This window comes from Mobula birostris, chromosome 20 (assembly GCF_030028105.1).
Source record: "Mobula birostris isolate sMobBir1 chromosome 20, sMobBir1.hap1, whole genome shotgun sequence".
Taxonomy (NCBI): Eukaryota; Metazoa; Chordata; class Chondrichthyes; order Myliobatiformes; family Myliobatidae; genus Mobula; species Mobula birostris.
The window spans coordinates 8,447,335-8,474,402 of record NC_092389.1 but is presented as its reverse complement, the minus strand read 5'-3'; the positions used below and the strand labels follow the sequence as shown (position 1 = coordinate 8,474,402).

Sequence of the window (27,068 nt, the reverse complement as noted above, 5' to 3'; positions counted from 1 at the left end):
CAGTTGTGCCGGGCAACCATTGCTCTGAGCAGGAAATTTTTTTACACTGTTGCGCATTTTTCAGGCACTTTAAGTGTTTTATTTTGTAAATGCATACTAAGAATATTTAGAGTGAAAATTGAAAAATCACATACCTTTTATTGACACTGACAACGTAAATACGTTGAAGCTCTAAAAAGTTTCAAAGTCAAGGTTGTGGTATGTTTACTATTTAGAAAATGCATGGATTATATTCATTAACACAATTGCAAGTGATTTTGCAATTATATTAGCATAATTTCAAAATTATAATAACGTATAAAAGAAAATTCCAGCGGTGTGGCAACAAAGACTAAGTACCCGGGAGCATTTCAGTTACTATGTGACCGAGCATCGATGCAGCTTAAGGGAACAATGATTGAAACCATATTAATACCTGTAAACGGGTACAAGCTCACTGAATTTTGTGTCTATAATACAGTGTGTAAATTATTAAGCCTTAATTCAGAAAATCTCTCTCCAATGAATCATGTTAAGTAAGATTTTAAAGCAGGAAAAACTTTTCTGAGAGCTTTTTATTTCTTTACATTAGGTTTGGATAAGGAGACCTGCTTGATTCCAGTGCCACAGGGACTCGAACCACCATTTGCTGAAACGTACAACTTGGTCACAGAGAATTTAATCTTGACTCAGTTTGCTTTGCGTTTGGGTTTTCACAGGTACTGAGGAAATACATGAGTAGCTCAAATGTAAGAAATTGTGTAAGCCTGAAAACTGGGTTATATCATCAGCCATTTAGTTTTCCTGTCACTTCCATAGATAGGGAGGTTTAACTATAAGATGAAATGAAATCTTATTTTTGGGGTGACCCGGCTACTAATTTGGATGCTAATCATCAACTGTGAGTGAACAATGGAGTGGCTACAAAGCCTCATTGTTCTGATGTTTTAAATGAGGATGTGTGAATTCATGCAGTCAGTAAGAACAGTAAAGGTATTGAATGTTTATGAATATGGTAGTTTTCGAGCTGTAGAAGGCTGCTGACAATCACGTTAGAAATTATAGAATATATTTTAGTGAATCTGGATATTAAAAATAATAAAATCACTTGGCAAATCATGCAATATGCGTGCAAAGTGAAACAAGATTTCTCGAAGAGCCTTTGTCAGAACTTTGTCCTCTCCATCCTACCCTTATCCTCTTCGTAATTTAAAGTTAATTTACTTTCTCTCTCTCAGCTCTGATGAAGGGTCTTTGACCTAAAACATTAACACACGTCCTGCAGATGTGGCTGATATGCTGAGTGTTACCAGCATCATCTGTATTTATTTAAGGTAAAGGTAACATTGTGGTCAAGTGTCCTATGTTGAAACTCAAATGAGGAAAGTTGTGTCCTGGAAATCCATTGATTATCTCCTAATAGATAAGTATTTGGGTATAGGAGATAAATGGAAAGGATTGTTTTTAAAGGGTGATTTTCAGGGTATGATCCCTCATTGGCTAAGTAGCTGATGATGGTCAAATTAAAAGTGGAGAGGACTTTTTTGGTCATTTTTACGATTTATTACTCATTATTTCTACAATCTCCAGTGTTCCGAGTTATATAAATTCTCTTTAAAATTGGAATTGACTTAATTGATATCTTAACTAACTTACAAATTCATAACTTTGAAAAGCCAATGTGATCATTAAGAATGCAGTTACTGTTATACTGCTGTGACTTACTTTTTCTTTCGAATTGCATGTTTAAGTTCAGGCATTGGAAGGTAGCCTGATCTGAAGGCAGAATTTCTCACTTTCTATCATAGGATTTTTCTGGAATGCAATGCCTCTGTGGGATCTCCCCAAGAATGCATTTTCACACAAACTCCCAATGCTGCAACTGTATTTTCTATTTCTCAGATTACATGATCAAATGATAAAGATGAACCAGAGTCTGCACCGACTGCAAGTTGCTTGGAGGGAAGCACAGCAATCTTCCAATCCAGCTGCAGACAATCTGCGTGAGCAATTTGAACGGCTGATGACTATATACTTATCAACTAAAGCAGCAGCCACAGAGCCACAGATGCTCCAGAATTGTATGAACCTGCAGATCTCCAGCTCAACAATATTGGTCCAGTTTTCGCTAGGCAATCAAGGAACAGAATACATGGAGGTGAAATTCCCTCTTCTGGAAGTGGAATACTGCATGCTTTCTCATGTTCCAGGTATATAGCATGTCCTAACAATGATTTAAGCACATTGATATGATTCTGTGGCTGCTGAATCAATGATATTTTTAAGCTGATATTAATGCACTCATTGGCCTCTTTATTAGGTACCTCCTGCACCTAATAAAGTGGCCGCTGAGTGTATGTTCATGATCTTCTGTTGCTGTAGCCCATCCACTTCAAGGTTCGATGGTGGTGTGCATTCAGGGATGCTCTTCTGCACACCACTTTTAAGTTACTGTCACCTTCCTGTCAGCTTGAACCAGTCTGGCCATCCTCTGACCTCTCTCATTACAAGGCTTTTTCACCTACTTAAGTGCCACCCACTGGATGTTTTTGTTTTTTTGCACTATTTTCTGTATAAGAGACTGTTGTGTGTGACAATCCCAGGAGATCAGTTTCTGAGATACTCAAACCACCCCATTTGGCATCAACAATCATTCCACAGTCAAATTCACTTAGATCAGACTTATTCTCCATCCTGATGTTTGTTCTGAGCAACAACTAATCTCTTGACTGTGTCTGCATCCTTTTATGCATTGAGTTGCTGTTACATGATTGGCTGATTAGCTATTTGCATTAATGAGCAGGTGTACAGATGTACCTAATAATATGGCCACTGAGTGCTGATCTTTAATAGATAAATATAATCAAGGATAGGAAGCCATATTAGGTGAATAAAGCTGAAATAAAAAACAGGCCATGATCTTGCTGAAACAGTATTTTAGAGCTAAAAGTTTATCTATGCAGATGGTGTGTCTTTGGACACTACAAAATAATGGCTGCCAGTGTAATTTCATTGATAATTGTTCATTTTATTATTAAAATGAGTGTGCATTATTAAATTAAAATTCAGTTGTTGCTCCCTTGTGCTAGCCAAGTGATATATTGGAGCTGTATAATCCGCTTGAAAAAGTGAGTTTGCTATTTAATTTTTTTGCTTACCATCTTTATGACTTTGTGTTTTCTTTCCTTATTCTCGATTACAATTGGCATACATCCCATGCCTTTTTGCTGCTTTAACTGTGCACACATGTGAGCATGGCCAAGGGTGAATTATTTTTTGTTTATAATGAAGGATTAGTCTATCTTTTAATGTAATATTGTTCACTAGGCTTATAAGTACATCTCACTCCCATTATCTTGCTTTTTTATGGTAATTTAATATCCTGAGCTCATCTTTCTTCACCTAGTTTTTACAGACCCGCCAACCACCCCAGATTCCTTGTTACTTTTACCTCCAGGATTTTAATGATGCAGTCTGCCGAAATATATTGGTTTACATCTGTTATTTAGCCCTATTTGGGTCTGGCTTTCTTAATTATAGCAGAGCCAGTGTGTACTGAAAAAGCATTTATTGTCAAAGTATGTATGCAGAGATACAATCCTGAGATTTGCCTTCCCACAAACAGCCATAAAACAAAGAAAAACCATGGAACCCATTTAAAGAAAAACATCAAACCCTGCCCCCCGCGCAAAAAAAAATCGCGCAAATGGCAACAAAAAAAACGAGCGAAGAACACAGAATTTAAAAGAAAACATTGATAGAGTCTAGGCATATTCAGCTCAGTGTTTGTTACCTGCATGGCACTCCGATTCAATATTGCCCAAAATAGCAATAAAAAAAAAAAGGGAGCGACCAGAAACCCATCATAATGTGAACTACAGAGTCTAATCCACAAAGTGTATCGACTAAACCTTGCCCAAGACCCAGAACTCCGGCACTATCCTCTGGCGGCATCGAGGGAGAGAGAGAGCTTTTGAAAGTCATGCAGACACCTTCCTCCAGCAGCAGTGAGCTAGAGGCTGGTAGATGGTGCTGAAAACCCCCTCGTCTTCTGCACTCGTCTTGATGATTTCAATCTTCTTTGGTGCTTTAATCAGTGAGATCAACAACAAATGGAGTAGATCATGGGCTCGCGTACCATCTCGAGGCCTCACAGAGCACCCTCGGAGACAGCAAGGTGCCAGATTGCTCAATCGGCCTGAAAAAACACCACCAAAATGTAGATCACAGGCTCCACAAATAACAGATTCACATTTGAAAGAAAACGAAGACGTGAAAGAAGTAGTTTCGTGACCGTGGAGGATGTCGCCCTTGGTTGTGTTGTTTGCTGGTGCCACCCAGACCATAGGATCATTTTCCAGAATGCTACCTAACTGAATAATGGAGTTTGATAAGTGGGAGTGGTGGGTGGTTCATGGTCAGTTGCAGTGATCCAAAGTTTTACTTCTAAGTATTAAAGCAGAATTTATAATCATTGCAATTACCAGGCCTGTCTTATCTTTTTGGGCAGAGTGGCATTAGAAGTGTCGATGCAGTGGTTATATTAGAATTTTGGAATAGTAGGATCTAATTACCTGTAAACCCTTTTCATATCAACATAATTTGCTGAGGAAGATTGTAAAGTACTTTCTAGTTAATAAAGTACACTGATTATTTTGATATAGTCACTATTGTATTTCTTTGTCACAGAATTCTTTGCTGAAAATCTGGGAGATTTTTTCATCTTCTTACGAAGATTTGCAGATGACATTCTGGAAACTACAGGCGATTCCCTGGAACAGCCTCTAAACTTTGTCACTGTATTCATGGGTAACGTAGAGAGGTAAAGGCCAGGAACTTTTTCAATTTGCTGGTGGGCCTTGCACCATCAGCAATGTGTAAACCTTAAATATAGCAGATTTTGCATTGGGAGTTATTATATGCTAATACTGCACTCTTCCATTACACAAGTTCCAGTAGCAAGCACCTTCAGAGAAGTTACAGCATGGATGAATGATCAATTGTGTTCCTCCTCCGTCGCAAGAAGATACCTAGTGACCCAATTCCAGAGGAACAGCCCTTTCTTGATTGTTGCATTGCTATTACATTTCCCTAATCAATTGTACAAATCAGATTTAATTTTGAACTAATATTCCTAAATATGCTAAGAATTGAATTCAGACTGCCTAAATTCATCTTTCTTCAATGTAATGCATTACATTGATCTGGGCAGTGTTTAGACTCTGCTATTTACTGAGGGACCTGGTGTCCAACTTGCCTCTTGCTCCACCTGAACACTTATTTACCAAAGTAATATTTTCTGCACGTGCTATAGTTTAAAGTTCAAAATAAATTTTATTATCAAAGTACACATGTCACCATGTACAACCATGCAATTCATTTTCCTGTGGGTATACTCAGCAAATATATAGAGTAATAACTATAACAGGATCAATGAAAGATCAACCAAAGTCCAGAAGACAACAAACTGCAAATGCAAATATAAATGAATATCAGTAAATAATGAGAGCATGAGATAACAAGATAAAGAGACCTTAAATGCTGGAGGAACTCAGCCGGCCAGGCAGCATCTATGGAAAAGAGTAAACAGTCAATGTTTTGGGTTAAGGCCCTTCATCAGGACTGGAGGGAAAAAAGATGCGAGTTCAGAGCAAGAAGATGGGTGAGGGGAGGAAGAGGTACAAGGTGATAGGTGAAATTGGGAGAGGGGAAGGAGTGGAGTAAAGAGTGGGAAGTTGATTGGTGAAAGAGATCAAGGGTTGGAGAAGGGGGGATCTAATAGAGGGTAGAAGACCATGGAAGAAAGAGAGGAGCACAGAGGGAGGGGATAGGTAGGTAAGGGGATAAGTACAGGTAAGGTGGTATTCTGTCTCAATCTTTGGAGACAGTTTATCTACTAATATCATTTGTAAACCTACTGACTCCCACAGCTACCTGGACTTATACCTCTTTCCACCCTGTCACTTGGAAAAATGCCACCCCCTTCTCTGTTCTTCTGTCTCCGCTGTATCTGCTCTCAGGATGAGGCTTTCCTTCCTCCAATATCAATATTGCCCTCACCTGCATTTCTTCCATTTTGTGCACATCTGCCCTTGCCCTATCCTCCCTCCACTCCACTGGGAATAGGGCTCCTCTTGCCCTCACCTGCTATCCCACTAGCCTCCAGGTCCAATACAATTCTCCATAACTTCTGACATCTCCAATGGAATCCCACCACCAAGCAACCTTACCTGCCCATCACCTCCCTCTGGTGCTCCTCCCCGTCCCTTTCTTCCTTGGTTTTCTAACCTCTCCTTTCAGATTCCCCCTTCTTCAGCCCTGTATCCCTTTCACCAATTAACTTCTCAGCTCCTTACTTCACCCTTCCCTCTCTCACAGTTTCACCTATCGCCTACTACCTTGTACTTCTTCCTCCCTTTCCCCCCACCTTTGTACTCTGACTTCTCATCTTTTTTTGCCAGTCTTGACGAAGGGCTGAAATGTTGACTGTTCACTCTTTTTCATAGATGCTGCTTGGCCTGCTGAGTTCCTCCAGCATTTTGTGTGTGTTCCTTTGATTTCCAGCATTACAGATTTTCTAGTCATTGGTTGTAAGAGCATTTCAATGATGGGGCAGTGAGTGTGGTTATCCCCTTTTATTCAAGAGTCTGATGGTTGAGGGGTACTAATTGCATTATTGAAACAATAAGAGGCCAAAGTCTGGACTGAGGACTGAGTGAAGGTATCTTACTGCAATTGTGTAAGACATCGGAATTTCTTTAGTTTTGCTTTGAGTACTTAGCTCAACTGTATCTCTGTAAGTGATTAGTAAGGGTGTCAAAGGTTACGGTGAGAAGGCAAGAGAAAGGGGTTACGAGAGAAAATAAATCAACCATGATCAATTAGCGGAGCAGACTCGATAGCGGGATGGCTCAATTCTGCTCCTATCTTGTGGTCCAGTATCAATGAAGATGTAGTATGTGCATCCTATTGAATGTTCATTTTTCATGGGTGGCACTTTATCAAAAGCCATCAGAAAGTCAAAAGATGCCACAACCAATTTGCCTTTGTCTTTTTAGCTGCTTACGAGCGGTGATTGATAAGTTCGTGGCCTAGGGTAGACGGAGTCAATTTTAGAAAACCTAGCACATTTATGTCTCCTACATTTACACACTTAGTCCAGCAGTCGTGGAGCATACGGATCCCTTCTTTGTAGAAGTCGGTGTCTTGGACCTCCAGAAAGTGGTCCACAGCAGGGGTGATTGATAAGTTTGTGGCCTAGGGTAGAAGGAGCTGAGTTATTAACTTCAAACTTTCTGCATTTTCACTCAGAGTTGAACTGCACGTGCATGTAACGAGAGCTGTATAACTCATCTCCTTCTACCTTAGGCCATGAACTTATAAATCACTCCTGCTGTGGACCAACTAGAGGTCCAAGACGCTCTCGTTACATGCACGTGCAGTTCAACTCTTTGAGTGCTAATGCAGAAAGTTTGAAGTTAATAACTCATCTCCTTCTGCCTTAAGCCACGAATTTATCAGTCACCCCTGCTGTGGACCATTTCTACAAAGAAGGGATCCGTATGCTCCACGACCGCTGGACTAAGTGTGTACATGTAGGAGGGGCCTCTGTTAAAAAATAAATGCGTTAGGTTTTCTAAAATTGACTCCTACTTTAGGCCACAAACTTATCAATCACCCCTCGTAGAAGCAATGATTTGTCTCACATAACATAGCAATTAACTGGTTAGTTACTTCAGAGATGTTACACAGTGCCTTGAAATTGTTTTCAGCCCCTAACCCTGTGTTCACATAAATGAGTATTAAACCAGGGATTTTAGTCAATTTAACTGAGAATTTTTATTTGTGAATCACATGCTCCTTTTTTCACAGTACAGCCCAAAAAAAGAACATTGTAAAGCATGAAAACTTTACTACTCCTCCCTTGGAGGGTCAGACACCCTGAGCCAATAGGCTGGTCCTGGACTTATTTCCTGGCATAATTTACATATTACTATTTAACTATTTATGGTTTTATTACTACTTATTATTTATGATGCAACTGTAACGAAAACCAATTTCCCCTGGGATCAATAAAGTATGACTATGAAAAACTGGTATGTCAGCAGTTCAAGAGTATTCACCCCCCTTTGCTCGTACTTAATTGAACCACCTCTTGCAGCTATTACTTGCCAGTATTTTATTTTTGGATAAGTCTCTAATCGCTTTGCACAATGTGATGGAGTAAGATTTGGTGAAAAATTGTTCAAGCTGTGCCAGGTTATTTGGGGAGCAGCGATGGACAGCAACCTTGAGGTCTTGCCAGCGAAGTTTGATCAGTTTAGGGTCATGACTCTGACTGGGCCACTCAATGACATCAATTTCCTTCATTTGAAACCACTCCATGGTCACTCTGGCAGTGTGCTTTTGATTGTTGTACTGCTGAAAGACAAACTTCCTCCCCAATTTAAGCTCTCTGGCAGAGGCTAGCAGGTTTTTATCCAGGATCTCTGTATTTAGTAGCATTCATCTTCCCATTAATCCTGACCAGATTTCCAGTTTCTGCTGCTGAAAAGGATCTCCATAGCATGATGCTACCTCCACCGTGCTTTACAGTAGGAACAATGTTACCTGGCTAATGTGCAGTATTTGATTTATGCCACATGTACCACTTAATGTTGAGGTTAAAAAGTTCCACTTTAGTCTCATCTGATACTATTGGATCTTGCAGAGAGGGGGTATTTACAATATTCTTATTCATTGCAAACAGGTGATCCTCCAATTTTCTACATCAACAAATTGTGGATGAGTTGGTAGGCTGATATTGTATATTGCATGTGAGGACAGTTAGTGTAGTAGTTACAAAGGAGATGAATACTTTTTCAGCCACAATTTTGTTTTTTAATTTTTAGTAAATTGTTGACAGGTTTTGGAATTTTCCTTTTGATTTGACATGATGCATAATGTTTTGTAGATTAGCTCAAAAATCCTACTTCAATATATTTTAAATTTATAAAATGAGACAGTAAAATGTGAAAATAGTTTTTGAGGGCTCAATACTTTTTCAAGGCACTGTAGGTATGATAATCTGAATGGTCATGTCCATAGTATCCATTGATTACTCTCCAAAATGAGGCATGCAGAATTGTTTCCCTCCACTAGAGGAAGCTACAGATTTAATCTTTTTTGAGGCATGTCGGTAAGGTTCGTCTCTTAACTGCAGAGTTCAGTAATGGACTTTATCTTGAAATTCCAACCTTGCCTGCAACTTAGCGTGCACAGTGAAGATTTTCTTTCCCAAAACTTTAGATAGGCTTAATAACAGCAGTATGAGAGAAGGCACGTTGAGCACTATCATTTAAATTGGGTATTTGTACTTTTTTTTAAAAAAAATAGTTTTTTTAAAAAAAGTAGGCAAACTTTTGTGCTTTATTTTTTTGCTGACCATTATACGAAGTCCAATGTTTATTTCTCCTCAGTTGTGAAGCTGGCAGATGAGGAGGCTATTGCATTGGTTTTATTCCAAAATATTTGGGTTAAAATTGGCAACTTCTTTCATCTGGTCATTGGGGCTCTGAGCATGTTGCAGTAGAGCAGTAAGTTTCAATATTTTTCCCAGTGGCATAAAAAAAGAAATATAACAGATACTTGCCATCCCAACTTCTCCAAACAGCCTGGAGGCCTTTCATTGAAGGTTATCAGCTAGAACCAGCATTGCTCCTCTCCCCAGAGAGCAAAAGCCATCAGCAAAACATAACAGGTTTTCCAGCTGGAGTCCTGTGGATGCACACAAAAGCTTTCTGCATACACAAAAGATTTCGTAACAAATGGAAAATATTCTCTTAAATTCTGGAAACTGCCTGACAGATTTTGGTGTAAACAAATGCCCCTTCACAAATAATGGCAGCAGATATTTGCAGCTTTAACGAGATATCCCAAAGGAATGGGCACAAATGTTTGATATAGATTTGTGTCATAGCAACACTTAGGTTAAACGACATACAAGGAAATATGTGTGCACTGTCGTTTGGAGTACTGACTTTCACAATAATTCTTTCATCTGCAATATTGATCAGTCTCATTATTGGATTTGAATTCAGTTTACGTTTATTCATTTGACGTCTTTGTTTTGTCTGCTCGCGCTAGAAAAGCATTCAATCATCAGTGCTCCTCAGGATTACTGGCTTTAGAAGCAGAGAATGGTAATCGCAGTTTGAAGTGATGAATTAAGAATATCACTCAAACACATCGGCTGGTACAAGATATTCTGTTTTGTGTTGGAGACAGTAGACATGATTAAACTGTGGCATGATTTGACTTGCCTCTGATTAGTACTATTTGTTATTGTACCATGCTGATTGTGTCAGCAGGGTCACCTCTTTGTATTTGAATCATGCAAATAGTGAAGATTCCAAGTTGAATTTTATCAGCACTAATTAAGACGATCTCCTGTCAGTAAAGGATGTTTGGTTCAAAAATGAAGGAAACTGCTTCTGAAAATGAATTGTGCTTCAGTGTTGCATATCTCCATTTGTATCATTTTACTTACCAAATTTCTAACATCTGAATCACATTAAGAAATGTGTGCTGACTGACTGGCTTGTTTCCCTGTATCCCTTGAATACTCAGGATGAAGAACCCTCACTTGCGAGCAAAGCTGGCTGAGGTGCTTGAGGCTGTGATGCCTCACATGGAGCAAGTGCAGAACCCAATGATTAGCAGCATGTTCAACCGAGAACGGGTCTTCTCCTCCTTTCGGCAAGCATATTATCTCGCTGAAGCTCTTATTAAAGTGTTTGTGGACATTGAATTCACAGGTACGTTTGAGATAACAGGTAAATAATGATGCAGTTGTGTATAACTATAGCAACCAGACTTTTAAATGTACTTCAATGGCTACAAAATACTTGGAAATGTTCTAGGATTTAAGAGACTACAGGTCTTTTGCTGTTTTTTGCATTAATTACTCAAAAAATGGGTTTGATCTTCATCTAAGTCACAATAATAGACAAACACAATCTGCCTAAAGTAATAACACACAAACAATTGTACTTTTCACGTCTTTATTGAACTCTTTCTTTAATCATTCACATTTCAGGCTGGAAAAAGAATATGAACCATTGTATATAATAACTAGTAGAACCTCCTTTAAGAGCAAAAACTCCACCAAACATTTCCTGCAGCTACTGATCAGACTTGCACAATGGTGAGGAGGAATTTTAAACCAGTCCTCCATACAAAACTGTTTCAGTTCATTCAATATTTCTGGGATACCTTGCATGAACAGTCCTCTTCAGGTCTTGCCATATCATCTCAATTGGGTTAAGGTCTGGACTCTGACTTGGCCATTCCAAAATGTGAATTTTCTTCTCTTTAAACCATTCTGTTGTTGATTTACTCTTGTGTTGCTGATCATTGTCTTATTGCATCATTCAACTTCCATTAAGCTTCAGGTGACGGACCGCTACCCTGACATTCTGTAAAATGCCTTGATACAATTTTGAATTCATTGTTCCCGCAATGATTTCAAACTGTCCAGGCCCTGAGGCAGCAAAGCAGCCCCAGACATTGATGCTTCACGGTTGGGATGAGGTTTTGGTGTTGGTGTGCAGTGTCCTTTTTCCTCCAAAGGTAGCGATGTGCATTTTTGCCAATAAGTTCAATTTTTGTCTCATCTGTCCACAGAACATTGTCCCAGAAACATAGTGGAACATCCAGGTGGTGTTTTGCAGACTTGAGACATGCACCAATAATTTTTTTTTTGGAAAGCAATGGTGTACTTCCCTGAATAGAGACTTTAGCCAGTTCTGGAGATTTCTGCAGGTCTTTTGCCGTTGCCCTTGGGTTCTTTGTCACCTCCTTCAGCATTGCACATTGTGCTCTTGATGTGATCTTTGCAGGACACCTCCTCCTTGGGAGAGTAGCAACAGTACTGAGTTTCCTCCAATTTCTCTTACTGTGGTCTAATGAACAGTCAGGTCTTTAGAAGAATTGTAGAGATGCATGAAGCTGGAAAGGGCTATAAAAGAATTTCTAAGGTCCTCTGAAAGCTGTTTTGATCGAGATATGGTACACATAAACAGATCTTTCTTGAGAAGAGCGGGCTCTGTCAGTAACTTGACTTTTTTTTTGAGGGCAGAACACTTCTACAACCCACACCTCCAATCTCATCTCACTGATTGGACACCTGACTCCAAATAGCTTTTGTAGAATGCATTACTCCAAAGGTTCACATACTTTTTTTGAACCTAGACTGTGATTGTTTAAATGGTGTTCTCAGTATTGATGAGAAGTAGTACAAATGTTTGTGTGTTATTAGTTGAGGCAGGTTGTTTATCTATTATTGTGACTTGGATGAAGATCAGATCACATTTTATGAGTAATTAATGCAGAAAAACAGGTAATTGCGAAGGGTTCACAAGCTTTTTCTTGCACCTGCATATCATCATATGCTACTTTCCAGGCAAGTCACCGGGGTTTAAAAAAATAAAAAGTACCCACGTATTTTAGTGTGATTGCTAACCAGCATGAACTCTGTTTTTGATGTACAGTGATTCTATCATGCACCATTTTTAATGCATATAAATGGGAAGGAACAGGTCAGGAAGGGAGCCTGATGGAGCCATGAGTTGGGGGCGGGGGACATTGCACAAGTGACTGCTCTCTGCATCAAAGGCTTTAACATTGCAACAAATAGCCATTACAAGTTTTGCTTTATGAATCCTAAGCGCATTTTGACACAAAGACAAAATGGCATCTTGACTTGGTGACTTCTAAATCCTCTCTTCCTTCCCAACAAACTTGTTTGAAGGCCCTCTTTTAAAGAAAATAAATATAGAGCTTACTGTTTTAATTGTCCGCCACTGATGTTTCAATGCCGATGAACTTTTAGAGTTTTCCAGGAAGGATTAGGTAATAGCAGCAGTGTGTGGTAATGTCCTTTACTACAGCCTGGGTGGAAGAAGTAACTAGAATAATCTATTCTGCTTTTAGCATGATGACTTTATATTTGAACCATGCAAAGTGGGAAGATCCCAGCCATTTTATCAGTGTTAATTAAGACAATCTCACAAGGCAACTTCTGAGGTCAGATGGGATGGGGGGAGAAATTCGGGAAACTGCTCAGTGTATGTGTGTACATACACTCTCTGGAGCTTATTTTGATCCTCTGCAGTTGCCCCTTTCTCTCTCCTGGCCCCCCCCCTTCAAAATACCAGACAGTGATGCAATCAGTTGGAATGCTCTCCATGGTACATCTGCAGAAATTTGCAAATGGCTTTGGTGACATACCACATTTTCTCAAATTCCAGATGAAATGTAGCTGCTGTCATGCCTTCGTTGTAATTGCATCAATATGTTGGGGTAGATCCTCAGAGGTGTTGACACCCAGGAACTTGAAACCCTTTCCATTTCTGTTCCCTTGTCTTACCCTTTCTGGTCCACAATCAGTTCTTGCTCTTTCTGGTCCATACTCAGTACTGATGCTGAGTGCAAGGTTGTTGCTGTGACATCACTCAACCAGCTAATTTATCTCGCTTCAGTACACCTCCTCACCATCTGAAATTCTGCCAACAACAGTGCATCATCAACAAATTTATAGATGTCATTTGAGCCATGGGTGTAGAGAGAAAAGAGTAGTGGGCTAAGCACACATCCTTGAGGTGTGCCAGTTTTGGTTATCAGTGAGTGGAGATGTTATTTCTCATAGCACAGACTGTGGTCCTCTGCTGAGGAAGTCAAGGCTTTAGAACTTTTTGATCAAAACTGCACAAATGAGCCGTAGTCAATAAACAGCAGACTGACATAAGTATTAGGTGATCCAAGGTCACGTGAAGAGCCAGTGAGATTGCATCCATTGTAGACCTATTCTGGTGATAGGCAAATTGCAGTGGGTCCAGGTCCTTGCTGAAACAGGAGTTGATACTATTCATAACTCAAAGCACTTCATCACCATAGATGTGAGTATTGCTGGACGATAGTCTTTAAGGCGGCTCACCCTACTCTTCTTGGGCACTAGTATGACTGTTGCCCTTTGAAGCAGGTGGGCACTTCTGACTGTAGCAATGAGATTCTTTAATGTCTTTGAACACATCTGCTGGTTAGTTGGCACAGGTTTTCAGAGTCCTACTGAGTACCCCATTGGGGCCTGTCACCTTGTCAGTGTTCACCCTCTTGAAAGACATTCTGATGTTGGCCTCCAAGACAGAGATCACAGGGTCACCAGATGCTGCAGGGATCCTCATAGCTGTAGTCTTATTCTCCCTTTGGACATGTGGATAATACGCATTGAGCTCATCTGGGAGTGCAGCATCATAGAAACATCGAAAATAGGTGCAGGAGTAGGCCATTCGGCCCTTCGAGCCTGCACCGCCATTCAGTATGATCATGGCTGATCTTCCAACTCAGAACCCTGTACCTGCCTTCTCTCCATACTCCCTGATCCCTTTAGCCACAAGGCCATATCTAACTCCCTCTTAAATATAGCCAATGAACTGGCCTCAACTGTTTCCTGTGGCGGAGAATTCCACAGATTCACCACTCTCTGTGTGAAGAAGTTTTTCTTCATCTCGGTCCTAAAAGGCTTCCCCTTTATCCTCAAACTGTGACCCCTCATTCTGGATTTCCTCAACATTGGGAACAATCTTCCTACATCTAGCCTGTCCAATCCCTTTAGAATTTTATACGTTTCAATAAGGTTTCCCCTCAATCTTCTAAATTCCAGAGAGTATACGCCTAGTCGATTCAGTCTTTCATCATATGAAAGTCCTGCCATCCCAGGAATCAATCTGGTGAACCTTCTTTGTACTCCCTCTATGGCAAGAATGTCTTTCCTCAGATTAGGGGACCAAAACTGCACACGATACTCCAGGTGTGGTCTCACCAAGGCGTTGTACAACTGCAGTAGTACCTCCCTGCTCCTGTACTCGAATCCTCTTGCTATGAATGCCAGCATACCATTTGCCTTTTTCACCGCCTGCTGTACCTGCATACCCACTTTCAATGACTGGTGTACAATGACACCCAGGTCTCATTGCCCATTCAAGATGTTAGGTTTCGCTTTGTAGTAAATAATGGTCTGTAAATGAATATCTTTAGCTTCACGAAGAGCAACAGCAAGGGGTTCTAGTATTAAATTAAATAACAAAGGACTTAATGGACAACCTTGTCTTGTCCCCCGTGAAAGCTGAAAAAAGGGGATCTACAGTTATTAGTAATTACAGTAGCAATAGGAGTTTTATATATCATTCTAATCCAATTATTAAAATTAACACCAAAGCCAAATTTCTCTAGAACATTAAATAAATATTTCCATTCGACTGGATGGAAGGGTTTTTCAGCATCCAAAGGGGCGACACATTGTGGAGTTTTAAAAGAGGATGAATATATAATGTTAAATAGTCTCCGAACATTTGAAAAAGAATAGCGACCCTTTATAAAGCCTGTTTGATCTTTAAAAATAATTTTACCCAAAATATTCTCCAACCAATTGGCCATTATCTTTGACAGAATCTTAGCATCAACATTCAATAATGAAATAGGTCTATATAAGGCACAATCAGTAGGATCTTTATCCTTTTTAAGAATTAAAGAAATAGAAGCCTCATATAAAGTAGAGGGTAAATCACCTTTCACAAAAGAATCCTTGAACATTTCCAACATATACGGAGAAAGCAACTTTCCAAATTTTTTATAAAATTCTACAGGATAGCCATCAAGTCCAGGGGCCTTACCAGATTGCATTGAAAAAAATAGCTTTATGAATTTCGGCTTCAGTAATTTGGGCATCAAGAGTTTTTTTGATCGTCAACAGAAATTTGAGGAAAAACAATCTTTCATAAGAAAGCATTCATTTTAGAAGAATCTACTGGACATTGAGATTTATAAAGTTCAGTATAAAAATCTTGAAAAATCTTATTAATTTCTTCATATTCCCAAGCCAGAGTACCAACTTTCCTAAGGATTTTCAAAATTTGCCTTTTGGCTCTGGCTGTTTTTAATTGAGATGCAAGCAGTTTGTTATTTTTATCTCCAAACATATCAAATTGGCTCTTTAGCTTAAGCAAGTAGCCTTCAATAGGATGAGTTAATAATAAATTATATTGTGATTGAAGTTCCACCCTTTGTTTGAATAAATCAATATTAGGGGAGATTGCATAAATATTATCTAAGTCTTTAATTTGTTTTGAAATCTTCTCTAATTCTACTTTAGTCTGTTTTTTAAGCTCAGCTGAATAAGAAATGATCTGATCACGTAAAAATGATTTAAATGTATCCCATATGATTAATTTAGATGTACCCCCTATATTATTAAAAAGAAAAAATTCTTTTAGCTGGGTTTCAATGAAGCTAACAAAGTCAGAGTTCTGCAATAATGTCTGAGACATGCACCATGGTGGGCGGGCAAGAGTGACATCATCAAATTCGAAAGATAAACTCAAAGGCGCATGATCAGATATAGCAGTGGCGTCATATTCGCAATTCTTAACACTAGGCAAAAAACAAGGATCGATTATAATATAATCCTCGAATTTTTTTTTTATGAACATGGAAAAAAAGAATATTCTGTTATCAGGATGTAAATATCTCCATAATTCAATCAATCCAAAATCGGTCAAAAAGGAGTTAATAAGTGACGCGGGGCAATTTGGAAGTCGCTGATTGGTTGAGCTCCTGTCAATCAAAGGATTTAAACAACCGTTAAAATCCCCACCCATTATCAACATATATTCATTTAAATCAGGCAGTAAAGCAAATACCTTCTTTTAAAAAAAAAAGAGGATCATCTAAGTTAGGACCATACAAATTGACCAAAACAACTTTTCTGTTACAGATTACTCCTTTAACAATTAAAAATCTACCATTAGAATCTGACTCAATATCCTCTTGAGTAAATATATTGGATTTAATAAAGATGGACATTCCCTTAGTTTTACTCTGAGAAGTGGAGTGGAATTGCAAATCCCTCCACCATCCAAAAAATCTGTTTTGATCTCACGTCCTGCTATGTGTCTCTTGAGCAAAAATTATATCAGGTTGGAATCAGTTAATGATTTTAAAAGTCTTTTTCCATTTGATAGGATGATTCCAACCACGTACATTCCAACTTATTATATTAATCCGTTTAAATACCATACTATAATTTTATTCTACTTTATACATGCACAGAGCACATACCAATATGGGATGATCAAAAATGGCGGCAATGAAGAATACAACCACATAGAAAACACGCATGCTCCGGAACCACTCAATGGGATAAAACTCCTAACTCTAACCCCACCCCCTCCCCCCATAGCCCGAGAAAAAGCAGGCACCCTATGATAGAATACGAAGCCAGGGACTGCTCTGTCTGTACAAAAAAAATTAAAAAGATTCTCTCTCCCTCCCCCTAATTTAAAAAAAAATGAAACCCACTGACCTTGTGAGAGGAGCAACAAAGTCTCAGCAAAGGAAAGTGTTTACCTTCCAGCATCTACAAACTATCCCATGTTTATATTTAATCTTTTTTTTTGGAACTGAAATAATGTTATCTCTTAAATTTAAAATGGCGCTGGTTTTCCTTAACATTAAATCCCTAAAACAAAAAGCGCTTTAAATTCGGTTATAAGACGCTATAATAAAGCAAAAAAAAGTTAATAACATATTTAACTCAACTAAATTTTCAAAAATGCCAACTAGTAATATTGTATAAGTAATTGAACCCTCCCCTAAATATATATAAAAGTCGCCCCATTAGTAGGAAAAACTACCAATTAATTAATTAAAGAAACAAAAAAAGCATCAAACCCGATATTAGGTTAAATGAACAAGTCCCTTTACCTTCTTTTTCTCAGTTGAATGTCCGAATAACCATTTAAACAGTCATACTTGAACCACAGATCTTCTTTCCAAAAAAACCAATCAACAAATTCCCTTATCTTCTTTTAATAGTCTCTCAATGAAATGTCCAAGTAATCATCATAAATCTTCTTTCCAAAATGCCAATACTGTACAGATAACCAAGCAGCCTTCCAAGACAGTTCATTCAGCAGCTGCAGCAAGTATAGTTTGAACAAGCACCAGTGCAACTTCAGGATCAAAAAATGTACGAGGAGGAGAATTAGGAGGAAAAACTTTAATTCTTGCTGAGTAACGCAAGGAAGGGAACACTTTCTTATCATATGCCTGTTTCATTACCAGAGCAAATTTTTATCTTTGTTCTATTACCTCCTTCGGATAATCCTCATAAAAACGGAGCTGGGATTCCTTAAATCTAAAACTCTTTTCTTGCCTGTCATATTATTTGATCTTTAATTTTAAAGTGATGAAAACAAACCAAAACAGGCCTTGGTTTATTTGGATCTTTAGATTCGGAAGTAAAAGCTCTGTGTGTTCTTTCTATATTAGGCAGCTGTGATAATATGGTAGGAAATAAGGTATGAAAAAGCTTACCAAAGTAAGCAGTTAAATCTCCATCTTCGGCTCCTTGCAGCCCAACAATTCATATATTCCTTCGGCGAGACCTAGTTTCCAGGTCTATAATCTTATTTTGATCTCTTTCCAAACGAGTTGTAGTTTCAAACAATTTTTGCTTAGTTATCTTCAATTCCTCTTCGTGTGTAATAACATGAATTTCCAGGTCTTTAAGTTTTCCCAGAAATGACTTCATTTCATCACTATTCTTTTCCAGTTGGTCTTTAATTGACCCATTCTGATCTTTAATTGAATTCAGTGTCTGAACCATATCTTCAGCCCATGGTGGCATTTCATCAGATCTTTCTTTTTGTATCTTTCCTTTCCCATTACCTTTATCACTAGGTTCAGACAGGTTCTTCCCACTCCTCATAGACATCGACATATTGTTCCCCCTCAAGAATCAGCAAATAAAAATTTTGAATTCAAAGTTTAAACTAGGGGGAAAGGAACAAAACTGGGAGCAGCACAAAAACTGCTGCTACTCCATTTTCACCGCTTTATTTTCACCATGGATGTCCAGTCCCTATATAGTTCCATCCCCCATCAGGAGGGTCTCAAAGCTCTCCGCTTCTTTTTGGATTCCAGACCTAATCAGTTCCCCTCTACCACCACTCTGCTCCGTCTAGCGGAATTAGTCCTTACTCTTAATAATTTCTCCTTTGGCTCCTCCCACTTCCTCCAAACTAAAGGTGTAGCTATGGGCACCTGTATGTGTCCTAGCTATGCCTGCCTTTTTGTTGGCTTTGTGGAACAATCTATGTTCCAAACCTATTCTGGTATCTGTCCCCCACTTTTCCTTCGCTACATCGACGACTGCATTGGCGCTGCTTCCTGCACGCATGCAGAACTCGTTGACTTTATTAACTTTACCTCCAACTTTCACCCTGCCCTCAAGTTTACCTGGTCCATTTCCGGCACCTCCCTCCCCTTTCTAGATCGTTCTGTCTCTATCTCGGGAGACAGCTTATCTACTGATGTCTTCTATAATCCTACTGACTCTCACAGCTATCTGGACTATTCCTCTTCTCACCCTGTCTCTTGCAAAAATGCCATCCCCTTCTCGCAATTCCTCCGTCTCCGCCGCATCTGCTGTCAGGATGAGGCTTTTCATTCCAGATGTCCTCCTTTTTTAAAGAAAGGGGCTTCCCTTCCTCCACCATCAACTCTGCTCTCAAACGCATCTCCCCCATTTCACGCACATCTGCTCTCACTCCATCCTCCCGCCACCCCACTAGGAATAGGGTTCCCCTGGTCCTCACCTACCACCCCACCAGCCTCCGGGTCCAACATATTATTCTCTGTAACTTCCACCACCTCCAACGGGATTCCACCACTAAGCACATCTTTCCCTCCTCCCCTCTCTCTGCATTCCGTAGGGATCGCTCCCTACGCAACTCCCTTGTCCATTCGTCCCCCCCATCCCTCCCCACTGATCTCCCTCCTTGCACTTATCCTTGTAAGCGGAACAAGTGCTACACATGCCCTTACACTTCCTCCCTCACCACCATTCAGGGCCCCAGACAGTCCTTCCAGGTGAGGCGACACTTCACCTGTGAGTCGGCTGGGTGATATACTGCGTCCGGTGCTCCCGATGTGGCCTTCTATATATTGGTGAGACCAGTCGCAGACTGGGAGATCGTTTTGCTGAACACCTACGCTCCGTCTGCCAGAGAAAGCAGGATCTCCCAGTGGCCACACATTTTAATTTCACATCCAATTCCCATTCTGATATGTCTATCCATGGCCTCCTCTAGTGTAAAGATGAAGCCACACTCAGGTTGGAGGAATAACACCTTATATTCCGTCTGGGTAGCCTCCAACCTGATGGCATGAACACTGACTTCTCAAACTTCTGCTAATGCCCCATCTCCCCCTTGTACCCCATCCGTTATTTATTTATATACACATTTTTTTTTTCGCCCTCTGTCCCTCTGACTATAGCCCTTGCCCATCCTCTGTTTTTTTCCCCCTCCCCCTTTTCCTTCTTCCTGGGCCTCCTGTCCCATGATCCTCTCATATCCCTTTTGCCAATCAATTGTCCAGCTCTTGGCTCCATCCCTCCCCCTCCTGTCTTCTCCTATCATTTTGGATCTCCCCCTCCCCCTCCCACTTTCAAATCTCTTACCAGCTCTTCCTTCAGTTAGTCCTGACGAAGGGTCTCGGCCCGAAACGTCGACTGTACCTCTTCCTGGAGATGCTGCTTGGCCTGCTGCGTTCACCAACTTCAATGTGTGTTGCTTGAATTTCCAGCATCTGCCGAATTCCTCGTGTTTGCGTGGCTACTCCATTTACAGGCAGGCGCAGTCTCTTGCTGCAGGCCCTTTTAGCGGCAAGTAAGAAATCAATCACCAGAATGTGGTTAAATCCAACATCACCTACAATAGAAGACTGGCATGAAATCTTTTTGGAAATATTTAAAGTGGAAAAGATGACCTACTCTCTGAGAATTCAAAAGGAAAAATTTTATCAAATTTGGAATAAATGGATTGAATTTATAACCCCAGAGCGAGCAGACTCTAGATGACTCTCCTAATGGTTTATACTGTTTGTCTCACCGACATAGTAATAGTGTTAATGTAAGCACCCTTGGCTCGAGTGTTTACTGTTTTTTTTGGAAAATGTGGAATTAACACAAGTAAAGAAAAGATCTGGGCACATTTTGGACCAGAAAGAAATGGACCAGAAGAGATGCATGGAAATTAGTATTCAACCATTATTATTAATATTTTTATAACAACTATTATCATTATTTAGTTTAATAGTGGAATTACAATTGCACATAAACATCTATTTGTGCCTAATTATTTTCTATATTATCTCAATGTGCACTTGTGAATGTACAAATTAATATAGATTTACTCACATAAAAAATGGAAAAGGTTATATATGTTTAAAAATGTGTATTACTTGTGAATACCTTATCCAAATAAAAATAAAATTTAAAAAAAAAAAAAAGAATGCCACAGATCTAGCCCTCAGCAGAGTACGAAGCTCCTGGTTCATTCATGGGTTTGTATTTGGGTCTGTACGGTATGTTCTTGTCAGCTCACACTCATCCACACAGGTTTAAATGAAGTCAGTGACAGTTGCAGCATACTCATTCAGACTCGAAGATGAATCCTTGAATATCATCCAGTCCACCGACTCAAAGCAGTCCTGTCAGTGCTCCTGTGCCTCCTTTGTCCATACCTCCTTAGTCCATACCTCCTTAGTCCTCACTACTGGTGCTGTGGTCTTCAGTCTCTGCCTATACTCAGGGGGTAGCAGTACAGCCAGGTGATCAGACTTCCCGAGGTGTGGGTGTGGGATAGCACGGTAAGCACTCTTGATGGTAGTAGAACAGCGGTCCAGTGTGTTGGTTCCTCTGGTACCACAAGTGATATGTTGGTAATGATTATTTAGTGACTTTTTCAAGGGGGCCTGGTTAAAATCCCACCAAAATGATGGTGAAGGCATCAGGGTTCACTGTTGCATGCCTATTGATTATGTCGCTCAGTTTGTCTACAGCCTGTCTGACACAGGCCTGAGGTGGAATGTACATCACTACCAAGATGATGGCTGAAAACTCCCACAACACATAAAATGGACGACACTTAATCACTGGACGTTCCAGGTTGGGTGAGCAGGACTGGGACAGAACTGTCATGTTTGTGCACCATGAGGAGTTAATCATAAAGCTTATTCTACCTCCTCTGCCTTTGAAAGACTCAACAGCGGTCCTGTCTTGGCAGTGAATCATGAAGCCAGCGAGCTGTATCGCTGTGTCCGGAATGGTGGGGGATATCCAATACTCCGTGAAACAAAAAAAAATTAAATCCTAATGTCCCTCTGGTGCGGCAATCTTGCTCTGAGGTCTTCAATTTTATTTTCCAGAGACTGCGTTTGCTAGCAGAATAAACGGTAGTAAAAGTCAGAATCCTCTTCTCCTTAAATGAACTTTTAATCCAGTGCAGCATCCTCTCTTCTGCTGAATTACAGGGGAACCACGCTTGCAACTGGAGACTGACTTCCAAAGTTCGACTTTGAGTCTTTGATAGATTTTTTTAAACGTCTTTAAACAATGTTGCTTGCTGTATTGTCCATGGCTGTAGCTGTGGATTTCAGCAGTAGCAGTCTAAAGCAGGAATATTTGGCGATTTCCATTAGAGCTGCTGACGCAAGTTGCTTTCGTAATGGTGTCTTTAAAAGGTTGACTGTTTCCCAAGAGAATTTTCTAACTATATTTTTTTGTTCCTCTAAAATCACCTATTTTCAACATATTGTGTGGCTAAGTAGTAAATTTTAGGCTCAACTAATGAGTAGTGCTCAAAAATAAATGAATATTTCTATTGCAAAGCTGATGTTCAGTTTTTACTGGATTGTTGAATCATGAACCTATTCCCAATTTCACTTTAGTAGAATTAAACTATGTAAAATATGCATTGCTTTGAAGTTCTTGTCTTCCCTAGGTCACTTGTTGGGTGAAGATGATGTCCAAATGAATAGGATCAAGTATTTTTAGATTATTTAATGATAGGTCAATACAACAGTCTCAAATGCCATATTTACAGCTGCTGTTACAAAGTGTATAATATGAATAAAACTTTGGAAAATATGTCTTTAAGATAAAAGAAAGAAATATTTGAATCGCTTAGAATGTAAGAATAGGGTAACTGAGGTTATTTCCAGCTAGATGAGCTAAAATAACAAATGACCATCTAGATCTATAATTACTGTTTGACTAATGTAGAATATGTAGCATTGATATAAATGATAAGTCAGGCTTGAACTTCACTCATGATGAATAGGACCTGAGAGTCAATTATATCATAAAACCTCATTGCTAACCACTTTACAGTAAGAAAAAGTTAGGATTTGTTTCGTTCTGTCAATGGTAAGATCCAAATGAGTAAAGGGTCTTTTTGCAGATATTCTGTTCTCTATTCCCATCCTTTGCATTTGAATTCACTCTAGCCCTTTGTCACTGAATTTTAACTTTGTTCTTGGCGAGGATTACTATTGCCTGACTTGGATGGTCATTTAAAGGGAATGAATGTTTAAGGACAGGAATGCAAGGAATTAAATAGTGCATAAATTGTTCATGAATAATTTTGAAGTGAGCTATTTTAAATTACCTTGTTGTAAAATCATACCTCAGTAGGAAGTAAATGCTTTATACTGGTTAAGTCCCTAGATATAAATGGCCACTCTTCACATACATTCAGCTCATTGAATCATACAGCACAGAAACAGGCCCCTTTGCCCACTTTGTCCATGCCAACTGTGATGCTTATCTACACGAATCAATTTGCATATAATAGACCCGTATTGCCGTCTTTCCTATCTAAAGACCTGTTCAATGTTTTAACATTGTAATTCCATCTGCCTCAACTCATTCCCGATAATGCCACCTTTTATGTGGAAAAACCTGCCCCTCAGATCTCTTCTGAGTTTCTCCCCTTTCCCGTAAACTTATGCTCTGTGGTTCTAGACACCTCTGCCTTGAGAAGAACATTCTGACAAGCTATATTATCTATTCCTCTCATAATTTAATAAACCTCAATAATACCGCCCCTCAGCCTCCTACATTCCAGTGAGAATGAATCCAGTCTGTCTGATCTTTCCTTATAACTACAGTGTTTCATTTCATGCAAATTTTCTGATGTGTTCTTCTCTAATACTACCAGATTCTTCATAGTGTGGTGACTGGAACTGTACATGAAACACCAAGCTGGTCAAAAGGCTTTTTATTCCAAACATGTTCACAGTGGGTTCATATGCAAGCACATGCATTAATAGCTGCATGATGGCTGCCGAGAACGCAAGCTGTTTTCTAACCTTTAATGCTGAGGTTATTTGTGTCACTTTTACCACTGATTCACTTTGAGCTGAACGAATTCAAATGCTGAAGTTTACTTGCTATGTATGGGTCAGTAGATAAACTTGCTGTGACTGTCACAAATATAGAAAGGAGAAGTCTTGTAAATTGTTCAGATGTAACTAAACATGCCTCGTCATAGAATTCTGTAAGTTAAAAATCTCTGCTTCTATAAATGATTGTGATGGAGCTGCAGCATATTGAGGCACTCGGCCTAGATTTACACTTGACTTTCACAATGCTTTGAATTTGTGATTGGACACTTGCTGAAAATGAGTTGTACGTTTCCATTCAGGAGGGAAGAAAACCTCATAAAGCTATGCTCAAGTCCATCAAGCAATAAGATTGGCAAAAGCCTGGGGAAGCAATCTTCTGTTTGGCATCGGCTGGATAAACCAAAGAAATGGGTGTAAATAATGCAACAGAATAATTACATTAGGGATATCAGTGGAAATAGCAATCACTTGTTCAGGGCCAGATATTGAGGCACAGGGACATTTAAATCAGAGGTAGTGCAATTACAGATGCACATTCCTGGTCTAATGTTTGTTGTAATGTTGGTTTGTCAGTTTTGAAAGGAGACTGCTGTCACATAGAAATTGGCTACCCAGCCTGACTCCTATGGACCTGACCCAAGCACAGGACTGGTTATTAAAGCAATGCTGTTGTCAGATTGCCCATGATCAAGTTATTTTTAAATTTTGTACCCAAGAAAATCTTTGGTGAAAAATACAAACGAGACAAATTCAGAACAGAATTTCAAGCTTCATTATTAACAATGGGAGAGAGGAGCCTGGCATCTGCCTAAAAAAGGCAAAATATCAGCTTTTTATTAAGTGTAACATAAGTATTGAAAATTCCAGAGTTATTTAAGAAAATGTGGATACTGAGACGGGAAGGATGGAAGGTTTAAATAACTGGACAGAGCAAAGCTAAGAGGTATCTTATTAGATTAGATTATGAGGACACGCAGTCCTCTTTGTATTGTCATTTAGTAATGCATGCATTCAGAAATGATACAATCTTTCTCCAGTATGATATCACAGAAACACAAGACAAACCGACTGGAAAAACTGACAAAAACCACATAATTATAACATATAGTTACAACAGTGCAAAGCAATACCGTAATTTGATGAAGTACAGACCATCGGCAGGGTAAAAAAAAGTCTCAAAGTCTCTCGAAAGTGCCATCATCTCACGCAGACGGTAGAAGGGAGAAAACTCTTCCTGCCATGAACCTCCAGCACTGCAAACTTGCCAATGCAGCATCCTGGAAGCACCCGACCACAGCCGACTCTTGAGTCCACCCGAAAACTTCCAGCCTCTGACACCGAGCACCATCTCTGCCGAGCGCTTTGACCCCGGCCCCGGCAATAGGCAATAGGCAAAGCTGAGGATTTGGGACCTTCCCCTCCGGAGATTCTCAATCACACAGTAGCAGCGGCAGCGAAGTGGGCATTTCAGAAGTTTCTCCAGGTGTTCCTCCGTGCTTCTCACGTCTGTCTCCATCAAATCAGGATTGTGCACGGCCCCTAGTTAACACATACGATATCATTCGGAGTGGCTGCGCGCGTTGCATTGCGTTGCACCGCCATCTTCTTCTCCCCCTCCTTTTCCATCTCTTGGACAGTTTTATGAACTAGCTGGAATCTGAACATCAGATTCAGCATTGTATACTATAAATGACAAATGTATACAAATGACAAACAGTTGACTGGTCTTTCAGTAAATTACTACATATTTGCTTTTTAAGTTGGACTAGTATCCTAAAGAGCTTACAACTAATAGGCAATTGCTATACATGAATGTAGCTTTTGTGTGACCACTGACATTTTCTATCTTTAGGAGATCCACATCAGTTTGAACAAAAGTTTAACTATAGACGACCTATGTACCCTATCTTAAAGTACATGTGGGGATATGATAACTACAGACAAAGCATCAAGGTCTGTATTATTTTTATTTATTAAATGTATTATCCTTGTATGCCATGCACTTTGTATAACAAATATACTTTTTGTAGTTGGTCCGTGGGAAGTGTTTCAAATACAGTACGCTACCTTTGAAGCTCTATACTGCATTAACTATTTTTAATATTAAGGTAGTAATGTAATAAAGAACATACAAGTAAAGTCATCAAACAAGCGTGTGTTTTTTTTAAAAAAAAATTCTAATTGCTGACTTGTACATTTTGGATTAGATGAATTTAACTTGGAACTGAAATATGAGTTTACATGGCAATAGTGAACGTTTATGAAAACCTTTTACTGTGATTTTATGCAACTCATGTAACTAAGCCTGCTTGTCTCTATATAATTACTTTAAGGTTTTGTTGGCCTTGAGTACTTGGTCGTATGCCTGCAATAGAAAGTTCAAAATTCCTACAGTACATCTACTTCATGTTTTTGGAGAGTGGGTTGAGTTTTGATCTGCTCTAATTGCTGTTTCTAATATAGAATGCATCCTCTATCGATCATCTTACAACAAAGCAAAAATGAGCGGGAAAACAGAGGATTGGGAAGCTTTTAAAAACCTACAGAGAGCAGCTTAAAGAACCGTTAGGAGGGAAAAGATGAAATATGAAAGCAAGCTGGCAAACAATATCAAAGTGTATAGTAAAAGCTTTTTCAAGTATGTTTTAAAAAAAAATGTGAATGAGAGATGATAGTGGATCTAGGACTGCTAGAAAATGAGGCCGGAGCAATAATAATGGAGGACAAGGAAATGGCAGATGAGTATTTTGCATCAGTCTTCATTGTGAAAGGCACTAGCAGTGTGCTAGATGTTGAAGGGT

At 39.4% G+C, this 27,068-nt stretch overlaps 1 protein-coding gene across 4 annotated transcripts in view; it reads left to right on the top strand.

Moving 5' to 3' along the window:
- ube4a (ubiquitination factor E4A (UFD2 homolog, yeast)) overlaps nucleotides 1–27,068 on the top strand; it is an 83,976-nt gene that overhangs the window by 39,860 nt on the left and 17,048 nt on the right. For all 4 annotated transcript variants that reach the window (XM_072283967.1, XM_072283964.1, XM_072283966.1 and 1 more), the window contains 5 exons: nucleotides 572–698; nucleotides 1,882–2,189; nucleotides 4,669–4,801; nucleotides 10,588–10,775; nucleotides 26,120–26,220. In XM_072283967.1, coding sequence (XP_072140068.1) covers nucleotides 572–698; nucleotides 1,882–2,189; nucleotides 4,669–4,801; nucleotides 10,588–10,775; nucleotides 26,120–26,220 — 857 coding nt within the window. The remainder of the gene's footprint in view (nucleotides 1–571; nucleotides 699–1,881; nucleotides 2,190–4,668; nucleotides 4,802–10,587; nucleotides 10,776–26,119; nucleotides 26,221–27,068) is intronic.